The sequence below is a fragment of the Motacilla alba genome, chromosome 5 (genome assembly GCF_015832195.1).
Source record: "Motacilla alba alba isolate MOTALB_02 chromosome 5, Motacilla_alba_V1.0_pri, whole genome shotgun sequence".
Classification (NCBI taxonomy): Eukaryota; Metazoa; Chordata; class Aves; order Passeriformes; family Motacillidae; genus Motacilla; species Motacilla alba.
Genome location: NC_052020.1, coordinates 33,194,247 through 33,210,943, shown reverse-complemented (window position 1 = coordinate 33,210,943; position 16,697 = coordinate 33,194,247). Strand labels below are relative to the sequence as shown.

At 35.7% G+C, this 16,697-nt stretch overlaps 1 protein-coding gene and 1 long non-coding RNA gene across 9 annotated transcripts in view; one reads left to right on the top strand and one right to left on the bottom strand.

Moving 5' to 3' along the window:
• Nucleotides 1-4,022, top strand: part of STXBP6 (syntaxin binding protein 6) — a 95,403-nt gene extending 91,381 nt beyond the window's left edge. For all 8 annotated transcript variants that reach the window (XM_038137539.1, XM_038137535.1, XM_038137533.1 and 5 more), the window contains one exon: nt 929-4,022. In XM_038137539.1, coding sequence (XP_037993467.1) covers nt 929-952 — 24 coding nt within the window. In that variant the 3' untranslated portion in view covers nt 953-4,022. The remainder of the gene's footprint in view (nt 1-928) is intronic.
• LOC119701214 lies at nt 2,563-5,791 on the bottom strand. The gene is made up of 2 exons (XR_005257040.1): nt 5,654-5,791; nt 2,563-5,521 (listed from the first exon to the last, which is right to left on the bottom strand). It is a non-coding gene; the product is annotated as an uncharacterized LOC119701214 (long non-coding RNA).
• Between the last annotated feature and the right edge of the window lie 10,906 nt (nt 5,792-16,697).

Sequence of the window (16,697 nt, the reverse complement as noted above, 5' to 3'; positions counted from 1 at the left end):
TCAGAGTTGCCTGCCAAAGACACATTTAAAAAAAACTTTTTTGAGGAAGGAGAGTGTCGGTTTAGGTTCTTCCATGCTTAAATACAATTCTAGTATCTCACTACAAATATTAATTTCTTTAAAAAGTGTATTTGTAACCATATCCTTGAGTATCAAAGGTTTATGTCACTTTAGTTTGAGTCATTTACTGGTCATCATTTCACTGGTAGCAAATGAATGAATTTTAACTGCCACTACCAGTTCTGTTCTCTAGATGATTTCCCAGTGGGTTCACTCATCTCAGCTTTGTTAGCATGCTATTATCTACAGATAGCATTTTTTTATTATATGGAACCTAACCCTAAGCTGTCTGTTTGGTTTGCAAAGTCCGTTTGTCTACACATTTTAGACAGGTTTTAAGTTGCTTCATCTCTTTCTTCTCCCTCTCATTCCCAGTTAAGTGCATTTTTGAATTATTTGAAATGGAAATAATTGGTAATCACAGAGGTGGAAAGGCAATCAGTCCTTTATTTTTCATCATTATGTAGTGGCAGAGCTCCTGAATAGGTGTTTTAAATTACTTGTCTGCAATTTCTGATTGTAGTTAATAATCAAAATCATTGGGTCAAAATTACACGTTCTAAGCGTGTCTTTGTTTCTGGTGTCTTCCTCTAGCCTTCCTCACAGATAGCAAATAATGGAACATTGGGAAACAGAGATGGGAAAGCAGATAAATCCTGCCTTCTCAGCATGGCAGAGAGAGGCTTTGTCTGTGTGTTCCAGGAAGGGGAATGTTTGTATATCTGTAAGCAAAGAAGTTAAAGGATTTCAGGCATCTTTTGAAGAATTTGTCTTACAAACTCTTCTTATCCACACTAGCCACATTAGGTTGATACAGCTGTCGTTCTCTGTCATATCTATGTAATTAATTTTTTTCTTTCTTTTTCAGCTTGCCATGAAGCACAAATGCTGAGATACTGCCCAAAGCTGAAGTCTTCTCAAGAGAAGCTGAAAAGGCTACAATCAGCAACTTTTACAGGAGATTCTGTCTTCTGTGTGCTTTTTCCTTCCCGTTCAGTGGAGATGCATTCTTTCAGTTTCTGTGCAGGAAAAAGTGTTGCGTTTCTACTTTTCTGACTTCCTTCTGTTCCTCTTTTTTAATATTGCTACACAGTCCTGCGGTACTTTCTACCTGTATTTCAGTTGTTACAGGAGTGAAAGCAGACATTGAAAAAGGACCAAATGACGAGCTGATCAGGATTAAAATAGTCATATTCTTCCATGGTTGTACAAAAAGAAAGATTGAACTGATGGTGAACATGTGTGTGGAAATAAAATCCAAAGAAGGGGTATAATTTTCTTCATTTAATGTAGCATCAGCAGAATGTGAATGAATGTTAGAATTAAACATCTGGGGTTGTAGCTATAGTGGAGGACAAACTGCTTTGTCCTGGGAAACAGAAATTGTTTCTTTTAATGTAGGAAGGGTTGCATGTGCACCAGCATTCAGAAGTGCATATCTGAATTTCATTCATATCAGCATTTTACATGTTCCTATTTTCACTTTCAGACTGATGATTTGAATAGTATGCTGAAACCTAGAGAATGTATGCTTGAGGTTTCAAACAAGACGAAAAAAGTAATTTTTACGTCTGTACGCACATAGCTGTGCCTCAAACACAATCTGCAATTCAGCAATCTTGATATGAAATAGCATTTTTTTTACCTGTGATTGTGTGGCTAAAGGCCCATGAAAATGAGAATGCAAAGGCCTGGGAAGATGAGAGTGCACTATTTTCAAGACATCTGTTTTTCATAAATTCTACAGTTTTTGGAACACTTCAGAAATGTGTCTGATTTTAATGACTTCTCTGTTAGCAAGTTGTCTGATTTTTTAATATAGAGGCTTTCAAAAAAGCATGTCTTGGTATACTAGAATCAACTTCTAGTTTGAGTCTCAGCTTTCAATATGTTATCACTGGAAGGATGGCTCTACTTCATCTGTATTCATTATATGCAATATAGGCACTGTATTTCTCTTACAAAAATAAGTAGGTTACCTTTTTCCTTCATAGCTGTTTCCTTAAGATTTTTAAGATGGTCTAATCTGCTACAAGAATGAAAAGGAAAAAGAAGGAGAAAAGGATGTTGTTTTTTTCTTTTTTTAAACCAGTAAGCTAGAAAATAAATCCTTGCAAAAGGTACAGCCTTCATCTTCTGAAAATGCCTGCTCTTCATTTTTGCCCTCATCTTACCAGAGAAAAGCTGGCATTATGTGAATGTACTGTATTCATTGTAGAATATGATTTTTGCATTATTAATGACACAACAGTCTAAAATCCTCAGAGCAGTGCTTGTAAGAAAGATAAAAGCTACTGTAGTAATTGAGAATATTTTACTTACTGCAAGCTGAAATAACTGAAAATTTCATGGAAATGCCCATTTCATAAAAAGATGCTTGCCTTTAGGAAAGTATTCTCATTTGAACTAAGGACACTGTCTAGTTAGCTGATTGCATTCAAACTTAACATCTGTTTTGGTTTGGGTTTTTTTTTCCTGTAATTTAAACAGTTTTGTATGAAGCTTTTTTATTTAATTTCACATGAGGAGTTGAGAGAATGGGTCATTTGTGTAGTACCATAGGATCATTTAGCTCTATTTAGCACCAGCTCCAACAGTTACCAAATCTAGCACCTACTGAAAGGGAATTTGGCCACATCTGTTATAAATCAGAACAGGTTAATTAACAACGCATGTTCTGAACACTCTGTTGAGCTATGTGTAAGTAATGCTTGCCCCGGAAATGTCTGAATGCTATTGTAATGTCTGGGTATTTCTGCGATTAACCAGGGAAAAAGTCTCTGGTTTTTAAACCGAAATTACACTTCTGCTAGATACAAAATGTTAGGCTATTTTTTTTTGAAGATGGATTATAAATCAGTCAGGGAGAACCTTTTTGACCACAAAGCTATCTTGTCATATTTTCCATTCTTTTAAAACTATTTTCTGCTGCTAACCTCTCAAGGCTTTCTCTCGAGAGAAGGAAGTAGATTCTGAGCTGCTGTCATCAAGCCAGAATGTCCTCTATGCTTGCAAATAATTAGAAGAAATGTCTAAAACCCAGGTCTTATATACCTGAAAATAATAAGTTGTCTAAATTTAGATAAAAAGGCATATATGTTTACATAAATATCAGCTGGACAGGACAAGATCATAATTGCACTGCTAAGTTCCAGACCTCATGTGAGCTAAACTGTGCTAAAACATTGCTTTAGTCCCACCTGAGCTTTTCAGCATTTTGGGTTGTTTTGTATCTTCCAGTTAAGTGTATGATTTTTATCATAACTCAGGACTTTAATCCAACCATCAAAAGCCATTTACTATGGGAGCTTTAGATAACCTAAGTCTTCTGAATGAAGGAAAAGTGGTTTGTCTGTTTACTTTGTTCTTTCTGTTCATTAAACTACAAGTTTTGGTAGTTTTTAGGGAAAAAAATCAAGGTGTATAAATGTTTATCCAAAGGTAAATCTTAGAGCATTGCAGTTTCCTTCTGGAACTTCGCTTGTAGTGTATAGAACCTAGTATTATTAGATAGTTGTGTACATAACATATACTATGATTCAGGTTATTGTTTCATATGAAAGAATGTATTTGTAAATTGTAACAATATTATTAGTTTCTTTATCTTTTTAAAGTTCTGAACAGAATAAAAATAATGTATTGTTAGACTTGACTGCTGTACTGCAAACTCTGTCTTAAAAGGTTATTTTTGTGTCTAGCAAAAGTTGTGTATTATGTGAAATATTAACAAAAATGCGTGCTCTTAAAACTGATCTTAAAGGTAGGTAGGTTTTGCCATGATTTGCCAGAATTGTAATACTTGCTGATATCTATTGTAACCAATTCCTTGGAAGTTCTCAAAGATGTAGAAATTATTTTGTGCCATTCTGGGGAGAGAAAAAAAAAAAAAAGTGGGACCTGCTCTCTTGACTCACTACTGGAAACCCTGATTTTTGTCATTAAATACTTTACTGTGGTGAAAACTGTGTTTGGATTGTTTGAGTTCTCTATTCAAAATATGAATTTTTCTTGAGTTAGGTTTTTGTATTTCACTCTAGCAAAATTATATTGAATCTTAGCAAAACTGAATAAAAATTATTTTCCCCTATAGTGATTAAAATTTTCTCTGGAGTACAGTAATTAAAAGAGTAGTGGAAACTAGGTTAAAGCATTTCCTTTCTAAGCAGATTCAAAAAAATAATTGCTATAGGTTGAAGTTAGCACCCTACCTAAAGGCTGTGTATGTTAAAAAGAATCCTGGTAATTTACTTTGCATTCCTATGAAATGCTTATTCTCAAGTTGTTAAAATCTTCTTTTGGTTATCTAATTTTATTGATTTTTTTTTTCAAAGCACAAACAATTTTAATTACCCTATAAGAGTAAAACTAGAAAGGTAGAATTCTTCTACACACAGAGATGCAATCCCTTGGATTCAAATGACGTCTGCTTGCACAAGAGCCATATCCAATTCGAATTGCCTTTTCTGCCATCTCTTTTTTCAGGCCTAAATGTGATCCCTGTGATCGTAATCTCAAAAATTTCTTGTTGGCAAGTACTGTCAACTGTTCAATTACTCTAGTTACTAGGTGAGTTTTGCTTGAATTCATGTTATCCATAGATGCTGAATACCATACATACCCAATGCCCAACATGTATGAACCTTTTTAGTAAAAGAAAATAGATCTTTGGTGGATCAGAAGCTAAGTTGATCTGGACAGCATTTTGTTGTGGATTGAACATAACTATTTGTCAGTTCTTTTCTGTTGTTATTGTATGTGTATCCTATAGGATAGAAAGACAATGTTCAGTTCATTTTTGCACATTCTTTTAGATCAATTTCACCATGTCATTTTTTATGATGTTACTGCTTTCATAACTCATCAGCCTTGTGTATAAATTAAGGAAGAGATGATAGGGCTTTGTCATCTTCGATTCATGGAAGAAGCTCAAGCATGGATGTTTGCTGATTCAGTATGTTAGGTTTTCTAAGTAAAATATATGTTAGTATGTTCCTGAAGGGATAATATTTGACTGAGAAAATTGTTCGTCAGCTATGAGTTGTGGCATCTATAAAGATACAGATACACACTACTTCAGGTAGTGAACAGGAGTGCTGTCTACTACTCACAAAGGATTGCAATGTCTCAGATTAAAAATGGCTTTCTCTTGTTTCAAAGTTAGTCCCCCATGGAAGTGGTCAACTACCACTGAGGTAATGACATGAATTTATATAAATAGTAACTTCCCTAATCAACTTCTGCTTCATAGCACATCATTACATCCTGTTTTGTGCATCATCTGGAAGTGCTGAATGGTATTTAATGTCTGTTTCATTTATACCTTTTCTATTTGAGCTGTTGCTGTCTTTTTGTCTGCTGTCAAAAGCAGCAGACTAGTTTAGTGTTTTCTCACAAATGGGTAAAGAACCATTTGCAATTTTAGCAGCAGTCTTCTTCAGGACAGTTCTGAGGTGTTTTAAACCTACATAGAGAGAAATGTGAGTGCTCTTGGTCTTTTATCTTACCTGTTCTTTTCTGGTGCTTCCCCATGTGCACTTGTTCAGTATTTGAGACAAGCTGAAAACAGGTCTGTTAAAAGTCAGAGCAATGAAACTGCATGACAGGTATTATTCTTCACTGAGGCCATGAACAATTGCAGAGCTTCCAGTGTCTGAGGGTAATAATAGCTGTATATATAGGATCATTTGTAAGACAGATGGCTGAGAAAGGTACCGTTTATCTACCAGGCAAGGTTTCACAACTTTTTGCATCCATTCTTCTCAAAAGCATCATTAATGGGTTAGCTGTTTGCTGATTACCTAAACTTAGAAGATTTTAGATTAATTTTTTTTTTAAGTCTATTCTAGGTGGCAATCTCTGCAATGGCCCTGAAAAAGGAAAGGGAGGTGGAAAGAAAGAGGTTATGTGTTTATATTCATTGACTGGGTAGGCTTCATAGAATCTTGCAGAGTGCATGTTCAAGGTTATCTATGGCTTCCTTTAATACCCCAACTGTTCTTCCTAGTTCCACTTTTGAACAATATTCAGTGTCGTGTTTTTGTCATTTTGCTCACTTGAAAGTATCTCATCCTAAAGGGTGGCTCCACAGCTGAACTATCAGGATTTCTAAGGCCAGCATGAAGTACGATCTTTAGTGTTTGTTCTTTGTTGTTTGAATAGCTCTTCTTGCATTATTTATTAACTGCAGATTGTTGCTGTTTGTTGGTGAAGATGTAGGCATGTACTGCACATGAAAATGAGGATACTTCAGGTCACAAGGGCAAATTTGAAGTGAAGGTGTTTCAGCATGCCTGAAAAATTTAGGATAAGATTTCGCAGTCAGAAATTCAGAGTGCTGGATCACCAGCTGCAGTGTTTCTTCCTTATTCTTGTGAAAGGCTTTTTTTCAAAAGTCTGTGATAAGCTGTAATAAGCGATACAAGGTATTTCTCTTAAATGTAGTGGGTTTCACCCTACAAGAACTCAAAAATCAAATTTGTTTCATGCAAAATAAGCCCTGGAAGTAAGTAATTTACGGTAAATTAATGGACCAGAGTAGAATTGAGATCTGAGAACATAAACCCCAGTTTCTCCAGCCCTAATAGAAAATTTCAGGATTATAATGGAAATACTTCTAGTTTCTTGATCTGTTAAAAAAATCAGATACAAAAGTATGCTTCTCTCTGTCTTGCTTTAACCCCTCTTAGCAACCAAGCACTATGCAGCCACTCAATCCTCCTCCGGTGAGATTGGGAGAGAACCTGAAGAATGAAAGTTAGAAAACTGTGGGTTGAGATAGAGGCGGTTTAATAGATGAAAAACCACGCACACAAGCGAAGCAAGACAAGGAATTAATACAGCATCCCTCCAAATCTCCCTGCCCCCTCCTTCTTCCCCTGGCTTTATATGCTGAGTGTGGCACCATATGGTGTGGAATATCCCTGTGGTCAGTTGGGGTCACCTGTCCCAGCTGTGTCTCCTCCCAGCCTCCCATGGACCCCCAGCCCCTTCACCAGCCTGGCAGCATGAGAAACAGAAAAGGCCTTGACTCTAAGCCCTGCTCAGCAATAAAAAAAAAACACCCCGAAATTATCAACCCTGTGTTTAGCACAAATCCAAAACACAGCCATATACTAACCATTGTCAAGGAAATCAACTCTACCCCAGCCAAAACCAACACACTCACGGACATTTTTATTTCCTGCTCTAGCAGTATAGTATTTTTCATGGCATTCAGTATATGCTGTTTGCAAGGATCAATCTGTTGTTGCAAAACATATCTGGAGAAAGAGAGGCACCAAAGGAAAGCTGAGAAAAAGCAGCAATAAAATCTCATTGCTGCTCTGCTTGGATTTTGCTCTGCAAGAGCAAACAGACAGCTTTGAGGCTGAATGCTGCCTTTGCATCAATGAAAGAACCCATTTAAGGTATTTTGGGGAATGCTGTGTCTGTATGCCTCTTCTCACAGGCTTCAGCAGCTGTGAGGAAAAAATGTCTGTTGCCTTGCGCTCAAACAGTTCTCTGACATTCTCTGATTTAGTCTAAGGACAAAAGGATCTCTGTGTCAGAGACACACAGTGCTTAGTCAGTGTCAGCTTCCATTAAACTGCCATTTTGAAACACATCAGACCTCCCTCCTAAAAGAATGGGGAAAGTAATTCAAGGAATAGGAAATACATCGTAATAAAGCATCAGAAACACTCATTCTACAATGGTATTTGCTATAGAAATTCATACTGCAGAAAGTATTTCAGGTAGCCAAACTTGAGCAGTTTTCCTCATCTCAGAAGAATGTAATTAAGAAATGCTTCTCAGTATTTTCTGTCCCTTCATTTTGAATTTAGAAATCAGGCATTGTGATTCTCAGTTGAAAGGTATATTACAAAAGAACAATTTGGTACAAATAGGATGAGAGTACTCATAAAATCAAGACTTACCACTCCCCAAGGATGGGACCCATAGGGGAGTCATGTGGTGAACACTGGAGGCAAGAGAAACACCAGTCATGCTAAAGAAATGAAGATAGACTGGGCCACCTTGAACCTAAGTGAGAAACATAACTCAGCATTTCAGGATGTGAAAAATATGTTGTTTGTGGCTGTCATGAAGGGAATGATCAAGGCATTAATGTAGAATGCATGATCTTACAGAATTAAAGAGAAGTTATGAATAGAAAAGTAGGGAGACTTTGTTTCTTGATTAGAGACAGTTTACCTGTCTCTAATTACCAGTATAGGTAACTTCATTTTAAGACATGCTCATAATGGCTTTAACTCAAGCATTTTCAAGTGTAATGTTCAAAGCAGTAAGCAACTTTTCCATTTCTAATCAAATGCTAATGTAATAGAGCTTAGTTTAACCCAAATGAAAAGGAAACAGATGCCCTTATTTTCCCTGTAAATAGTCAGAAAATACAAGAAGCTGTTACTTGGTCATCTTTTCAACATGAAAGATCTTTGCAGTGTTGACAGTTTAATATTTCACCAGCTCTGCTATGATTTCTTGTCCTGTAGTGGGGTTAAATGAAAGTTTCTAGTATCTGCTGTCTTCACATCTGGAATTTTTCAGTTCTGAGATTTTTTTAATATTACTACTGAAATAGCACAAAGTCTGTGCCTCAATTTTGTTATTATATAGCATAGTTTCTATCTGAAATACACCATCGTGGATTTGGTGACTGACAGCTTATGCTATGAACTGCAATGACTTGTCAAACCAATGTAATGTTATCAAGGTCTAATCAAACCCTTATATTGGTAAATATTAATTCCTCTCTTAGTAGAACTTAATAGACAGAATAAAATCTATCATACCTTTGACATTCCAAGGATTGTAAATCAACAGAGTAGCATTTTGCCAGACTGTCAGTGATTCCCCAAGACTGCAAAGGCAGCTACTTGTGCCAGGGGAACCTAGGAATCTCTCCAAATAAAATAGCTTCAGGAGTTTTATTGCTAAATAAATGTAAAACAATGATAGAAATGCTTAGGGGATGGTAGTAATAAGGAGTTTTATTTTTTTAAATTGAAGAGAAGGGTTGGCTGGAATCTCTAGAGAGCACAGGGCAGGGGCTTTCTAGGAGGTGATGATAGGTAAGGGTTGTTTGTATAGTCATAAACTCCCTAGGCAATTTCTGTGCCCCAGCTTCAGCTCTGAGATTTTTGTGAGCTGCAGCACAATACATTAAGACACTTCTGAATAGGATGTACAGAAAACAGCATGCTGTCCAGAAAAACTTTCAAAGATTTCATATGATATGTCTAAAACAAAGAAGACATGCAAATATAGTGTCTTTTTATGCAGTCGCATTCATTTACGGCGAAATTCTGAGAATATTTTTTTATTTATTGCAGTGTGAGGTTAATTGGTTGGTTTTGCTGCTGCTCTTCTCTGTGTACTAAGCATATTTTGTCAATCTTCCCTGTACTTCTTAGTAATTAAAACATAAATGTGGTGCATTTAACACTACGTCTGCTTTGAAGGACTATTTTGCTGAAGTACATGGAATTTTGTGATGGTCTTTTTTGTAGTGTTGCAATTTCATTCAATGATATAAAAAAACCCTTTCAATTTATTGATTTGGCCTCTTAAATGTTGCAAACTACAAATACAGTACGGATTCTATAGTAAAATTTATTATAGCTGTAGGTGTTCTTAGCATGATAGTTAAAACTGACTTGTCAAGGATACACTTGGACACCTTTGGACTGGAGATTTTTGGTGTGGAACTTTAGCCTGGATACAATCCTTGAGTTAGGTAACAAATGGTCCTTCTCCTCTTTTGCCTTCCCTTTGTTTCCCTTTGAAAGAGTGGAGCCTGGCCACACAGGATGCACTGAGCCTTTTGAGATGTCCAAAGAAAAGAGCAAATGGGATAAGTGGCACAGCACATTTTTCTTCAGTGTTGATAAAGCAGAGAGATTGAGACTACCCTGTCCAATATGATAAACTGTGTTATTTAGAACTTCTTTGAAAACAAAAAGCATTTGTTTGTGTTTCAAAAATGTGAGTTACAGGAAGCAGCACCCAACAAATAGATTACTTCTGAGATCACCATAGAATACTTGTAAAGCATACGCAAGGAATGCAAGAAGGAATAAAGAAAAAAAGAAAAAGCAGGTCCTTCTGTTCTAGGATTAAGATCTGAAAAGTGAGGGGTTTCCAAGTTGTAATTCTTATGAGAAATAAAAAGGGGTTTGCCAGACTTTCTGGAGCATCTGAGGAAGAGATATGGAGACATCTACTTTCTTAACTGCAATGGTTGTTAAAGTTAGATTCCAATGTCCATTTAAAATCAGAGGAATTAAAATTTAAATGTTTTGGTCAACATAGCTTTGGGTCACAATAGAGTTAGACATGGCAATGCGTTCACTGGATCAACTTATCATGATCATTAGCCTCTGCAGGCACAGCACTTAGTTTCAGTTTCTAATAAATTACATCTTTACTGGTTTGCAAACAGAACAATGCTGCAACAGCACTGTCATGAGAGAGCCTCTCTTTGGATGTTCAGTGGTTTTTCTGTTTGGTGAGGTTTCTTTCCCCATGTCCCTGGTTGTCTATTCACTTTTTTCAATCAAAATTACGTCAGTTTTTAATGTAAATGACTATCTTTTATCTCTCAAGCACTGTCCCTGGAGTTTGGAATTGGCTGCAAACTTGTAAAAGTTTTGTTCACACCCAGCTAGTACTTCTTCATGGGTTTTTATGGAAAGGAAAACAATTCATAAATGCACAGAATGAGTTTGTAGGATTTCCATTACATATGCATGTGCAACATCAAAATCATACTCCAATACATTAATTCTCTAATTTGTAATATGACCACAATGTGACTCATTTTGCACATACAAATCTTTTAAATTCCTGCAGAGTTTTTTAACCTGTATCCCAGTTTTTCATTTGCATCTCAGTAAGATAAATGATGAGGTCATTTGAACCAGGAAACTCAAAAATTTAAAGACTGTCTAAGAAAATTATTTCTGAAACTGTAGGTATTTGTCTATGCGACAATATGTCTTTAGCAGTCAGCTGTGTTATTGATGCACTCATCTATTAAGTCATTCTTGTTTGCTTATTATAGCAATATTAATTTTAATTGAAAAAGCTCTAAAATCTTTAAATCATTAGGATTAATTGTCTCAGTCTTTATGTACAATATAGGAAGTATTCACATACAGTTAATGCATTACCAAAAAAAAAAAAAGTAATTTTCCCATCAGAATTTAATTTCAGATGTGTTTCTGAAATACAATGTTTTATTAATTGATCTTTAACCTGAGATAGCTGGTTATTGGAGATAATTCACTCTTTTTCCTTAAACATCCTTCACAAATAATGTGCCTTCTCACCTTGCCACAGTACATAACTGCTATTGATTACCTGCTCTCTGTTGAATTCAGCTTCTGTTCAGCACTGAAGGGCACATACAGGAGTTCTGACAGATTGATCAGGACATGCAGAATGAAGTTTAAGGAGATGATATCTCTGACCTTCAACTAAGAAGCCAATCCAAGCTGATGTGTGAAGCGTGTCCTTTAACTACCCAAGTCTTTGCACTGATATTTTCTCTGACTTTAGAAATATATATTTACTGTATTTATGAATGTTTCTATAGAAACACACTAAACAAAGGTACACAAAAGGGTCTTAATTATGCGTGGACAAAAAGAAAAACCAAAAAACCATCCAACCACCACCACCACCAACAACAAAAAAACAAACCCAAAACTAAAAACCAAACATCAAAAAAACCCAATCAAACAAAAAAACAAGCCCAAACAAGCCCCCTTCCCTCCCAAAAAAAAACTAACCTTAATTTTGAATATAGTAATACAATGCTATTATGTTTTAACCCCAGGTGGCAGCTGAATATCATGCAGCCTCTTGCTCACTTCCCCTTCCCTGACACACTTGGTGGGGTGGGGAGGAGAATGCAAAGCTTAGCAGCAAGAAACCTCTGTGGTTTGATCTATTATTAGATGCCAATTACTGGCTGGTGCTGTATTGTTGGGAAAGATCATTCCAGCAAATTGGAAGGACAGCAGCTTGTTAAATGTACAAGAGGAGGCAGGAATATTGCTGCAATAACTGTTATCTTTATCCAAAGAAGCCTTCATGTGCACTCAGGTTGTCTGATTAGCCCAAAAAACAAAAGGCTGGTGAAGCTGTTCAGCTTTTACAGTTTTATTGTAGACAATGGAAGGACCTGGGACACTGTACAGGGAATTTTGCTCAAGATCTGGTAAACACATCAATTCTTTAAAATAACATCTTTCTAACACGCATCCAGACATCCATGTTCTCTGCATCAAATATATTTTTAAGGAGCTTGCCATGAAATTTTGTTTTTTAAGAAAGCAGACGTAAGATTTCTGTGTCAAAATGCTGTCTTATGTATTTGACCAGCAGAAGAACACATGGCTAGAAAATACCATAGTTAATGCCTCACCATGACAAGAAATATGAAATAAAAACCATCTGGGGTATTAATTCCATGTGAATTTTTTTTCCTGCATAAAGTAACAAATTTGTTCAAATAGATGCAATTTTCTCTCAAAGTAGTTTTGTTGGCAATTTTTTAACCTCTTTTGCTTGTTATTTTTTCTGATATCTTACCTGAGCAATAATTTAGTTTTCTGGGACAGTTCCTTTCACCCGCGTGTATGCAACATTCAAACTATCAGTGCTGGAATATACTGCTATTATCCTTATTACCATCTCTTTTGCCTAGCACCGTTTTGCTATCCTTTAATCCCCAGCATGCTCCTCTTCATCATTTCTCTTTCAGTACAAAAGAGACTGTAAAGTTCCCGTAGTTTGGAGTTTGGTTGGGTTTTTTTCCAGTTCTTTAGTTTTCCAGGTAAGAAACTCCAAACAACTTATTGTTCACAAAGTCACTAAACCTCTCTGTTACTTTTGTAATGTATAAGTAAAAATTTTCAATATTGCTTGTGCACTCATTCTCTCTTCCACAAAGAGAGGTCTGACATGAGCAAAAAGTAGCCTGGAACTGCAGAGCAAGAAAAATGATCTGTAAAATGTAAGCAATGAGGAAAGTCTGAATGTATTCAAGTCATTTATTTTAGCAAAGAAAATCAGAGAATATATGATGGCTTTCAAATACATGAAAAGACAGCATGAAGAACAAAAGCAATAAAGTGTTTCATAATAGATAGCTTTAGAAGCCGTGGTATTACAATTCAGGAAAGCAGATTTAAGTTAGACAATAGAAAATATTTCTTAATGGTGCAAATACAGTTGAATGGGCATTACTACATTACATTTCTGAAAACCAGAAATGATGGCGCTATGATTTATTTTCTCTCGGGGCAGATAACCTCAATATCCTTTTCATCCACATCATTAATGGTTCCATGACTTCTGATCTCTTTTCTATTAACTGTTCACTTAAATAGACTCAATCAAACTGGATTTCACATCATCATTATCCTTGTTCTGGCTCCCCAAATGTACTCATTACATCATGAATTAAATTAGATTGTAAGTGACCTTTCCTTGAGGACTGCTATAAAGTGTCAGTTCGGTACATGGCACTGTAGAAAAATCTATTGAAGTTACTCTGAACTACATCTCTCTCTTCAAGGCTTCTTGGAAATTAGGAGGAATGAAAAGTATGAAGATCAAGGATGAGGGGAAAAAAATAAAATTGATTGGCTTGTCACACTTCTGAATAGTCTTGGACTATGTCACTGAACACTGTAAGCAGGGGCTGAAGTCCACACTGGCCTTTAATCAAAACTGACTTGTTGGGATCTTTGTGAATGTAACTGAACAGCTAAATTGTAAGAGTACAAAACATGGATGTGTCTCCATGCCTAGCAGCATCAGGATGTTATTTTTCTCTACTTTCCTTATCTTATTAACACATAATAGTAAGCATGAATGTAAAAACATCTGTAAAGTTTTTTTCTGAATGTAAAAAAAAGTCAAAATTCTAAGTAAGGAAATGCTAGTCTGCTTTTTTGTTCACTTTCTATGGAGCATTAAGTGTTTTGGATTATATCTCCAGACGTCAAGAGCAGAAGAAAGATATGAGTGAAGTGTATACATTTCTGTTAAACACCTCTACCTTACCCTGTGTGCTGTTGAATGCATTACACAGTTTTAGAACTCGTGTTTGAATTAGATATTTCACATGCAATTTGTGCATGTCTGATGCAATGAGATATTAGATATTTCACATGCAATGTCTGATGCTGCCTAGTGGGTCAAAAGTAGTGACCTAGAGATTTTGATCTACAAGCTTTTCTGATGTTAATTTTTTCAGAAGCCAGGGATGGTAAGGAGCGTCTCAGTATGTCTCACTCCCAGCCATGTTTCATCCCTTAAATATGGGATAGTATCTCAGCTAACAGATAAGGTGAAAATCCCAGTAACATTGTCAGGCCTTCAGGAGCTAAGGTACATGGCAGGTAGGAAAAACTTCCATTGCTGTTGCTTCTTATGTATCTGCTCCTCAGCCAAAGAAACTAGCTTCCTTCTGAACCTCTGATACTGTATGATGAGCCTTAGTCACTTTTTGAAGTAAATAGACAAAAATCTAAATTTTGTTCATTAAAAATTGAAGAAAATACACAAAATTGCAAACAATACTAGCATTATTTCTTCAATTTTTTAATATACTTCAGATGACTTAAATCACAAATATAATTTTTTAATGAGTAATTGTTTGTTGATTATTTTTACTAAGTCTTACAGCCATCAATCTACATCTTGTGCATTTATTTCCTACATTGTTTAATATCAAGTTTCAGAACTCGTTGATGGTCAAATATATACGAGATTAACTTTGCAATGAAACATGTGATTGTGACCTGTTATCCAATGCACTGTATCTTTAACTCCTGTGAATGGAAGTAAGGGGAGTTAGTGAATGCCAAAAGATTAAATTCAATTGCTAATAGCTTTATTTTACAAAAACAAAAGTGTTCAGAAATGAGTGAATTAGTGGCTGTGATTGGTTTCTTTTCACTTTCCGAGTAAAACAAGATTCACTGTCTGATAAGATACTGCAATAAATAATAATTCTTAAGCCCAAATATTTGAACCCTATGCTCTTATTTTATGCATTTTTCTTAGCCATATTTTAACATAAGAATTACTTCATCATATTTTTCCATTTTAAATAGAAGGTCATGCTTGCTAAAGGTCTACTTTAAATCACATCCATTAAAATGACTCCTACTGTTTTGCAAGTGATTGGAACAGTGGGTACTTTTGCTGGAATCTATTTTTCCTCTTTCTGTTAGAATGTATCAAAGAATCAAGAGTAAAAAAAACTGTCCTTTTTACCAGTGGTGTTCAAATTTAACAGGATAACACTTCAAAGCTATTTTCAGAAATACGCTTAAGGGGTTACATTTCTACCTGATACAGCTCTATGCCTGATGGTGGGTGATTTTTGTCACATAATACTTACTGAGTTCAGGGTTTCTAGATTTTTACTTGTCATTAGTAACCTGCTTTTTTCATAAAGCAGATCCTGCTTTCTGGAAAAGGTGGTAATTCAAATCCGAAGGCATAAATCACCTTTGGATTTATAGGACTAAGCCCGCACATTTTAATTAACTTTGCTCATGATTAAAACCACTTCCATGTTATCTTTGGTGAGTGATATGTTTGCACTAATGTGCATGAAGGGAAAATTTGGCTTAAGATATCCTGATTAAAACTTTGTCCTCCTAGCTGGCTATGCAGAAGCAGAAGAGAACTCTACATTTTATTACATAAAATTGCAACTACTTGATATAGTATAGACCAAGAAGCAAATTCTGACAGAAATGAAAGAATATATCCCTTTAAGATATAGGTCAAAGGTTAGGCACAGAAAATATGACAGGTTTTCTTGCTAGCTCTCTCAGTTTCCTTTCGGCCTTTCCCATTCAATTTCCTAAATAATTTCACTGTAGTCTTGGATATTAATGGTGCGATATGTAGGTAGCATTTAGGCAGGAGATTCAAGCTAGATTCTGACTACATTTGGTTTTTTGGGATCCCATTATACATTTTGTAAAAGCAAGACTCATCTTCAACAGGCTTGATCATAATGTATAGCTACATCCTCTCTGATGAAATTCTCATTGCAATTTTAATTGGATGTGATATTCTTTATCACAGATGTCGACAGAGATGAAAGATGCTTATACCAGTAAAGAAATGGTCATCTTGTTAATACATTCACATCAGTGTTTTTGAGATGCTTTTGTGACTATGGAAGTTTGATATGAATATGCAGATAATGTGTACATGTGCATATCTATACGTGTACATAGACACTAAATTTGCAAGATCAGGATTTTGATAGTTAGAAAGAGGCAATCTGTTTATGTACGAGCAACTTGTAACTAACTTTCTTAGGTTTATGGTTCAGTATTCACAGTCACATCACCAACTTTTCTCCACAGATCTCTGGCTTAGTTTCAGGCATGATAGTATTGCAGACGTAACTCTGTGGAATTTTCATCCATCTTTTTGCCCTTTAGATACAGTGGCTGAAAAATGAGAAAAGATGACTGCAGGGTTCAGGCAGGTAATGATTTCCTTGGGGAATGGGTTTCTGTCCCTATTATTTCATCTGATTTGAGTGTGATTCTGTCCCTATTTCATCCAGTGCATTTCCTTCTAGTGCCTCAAGG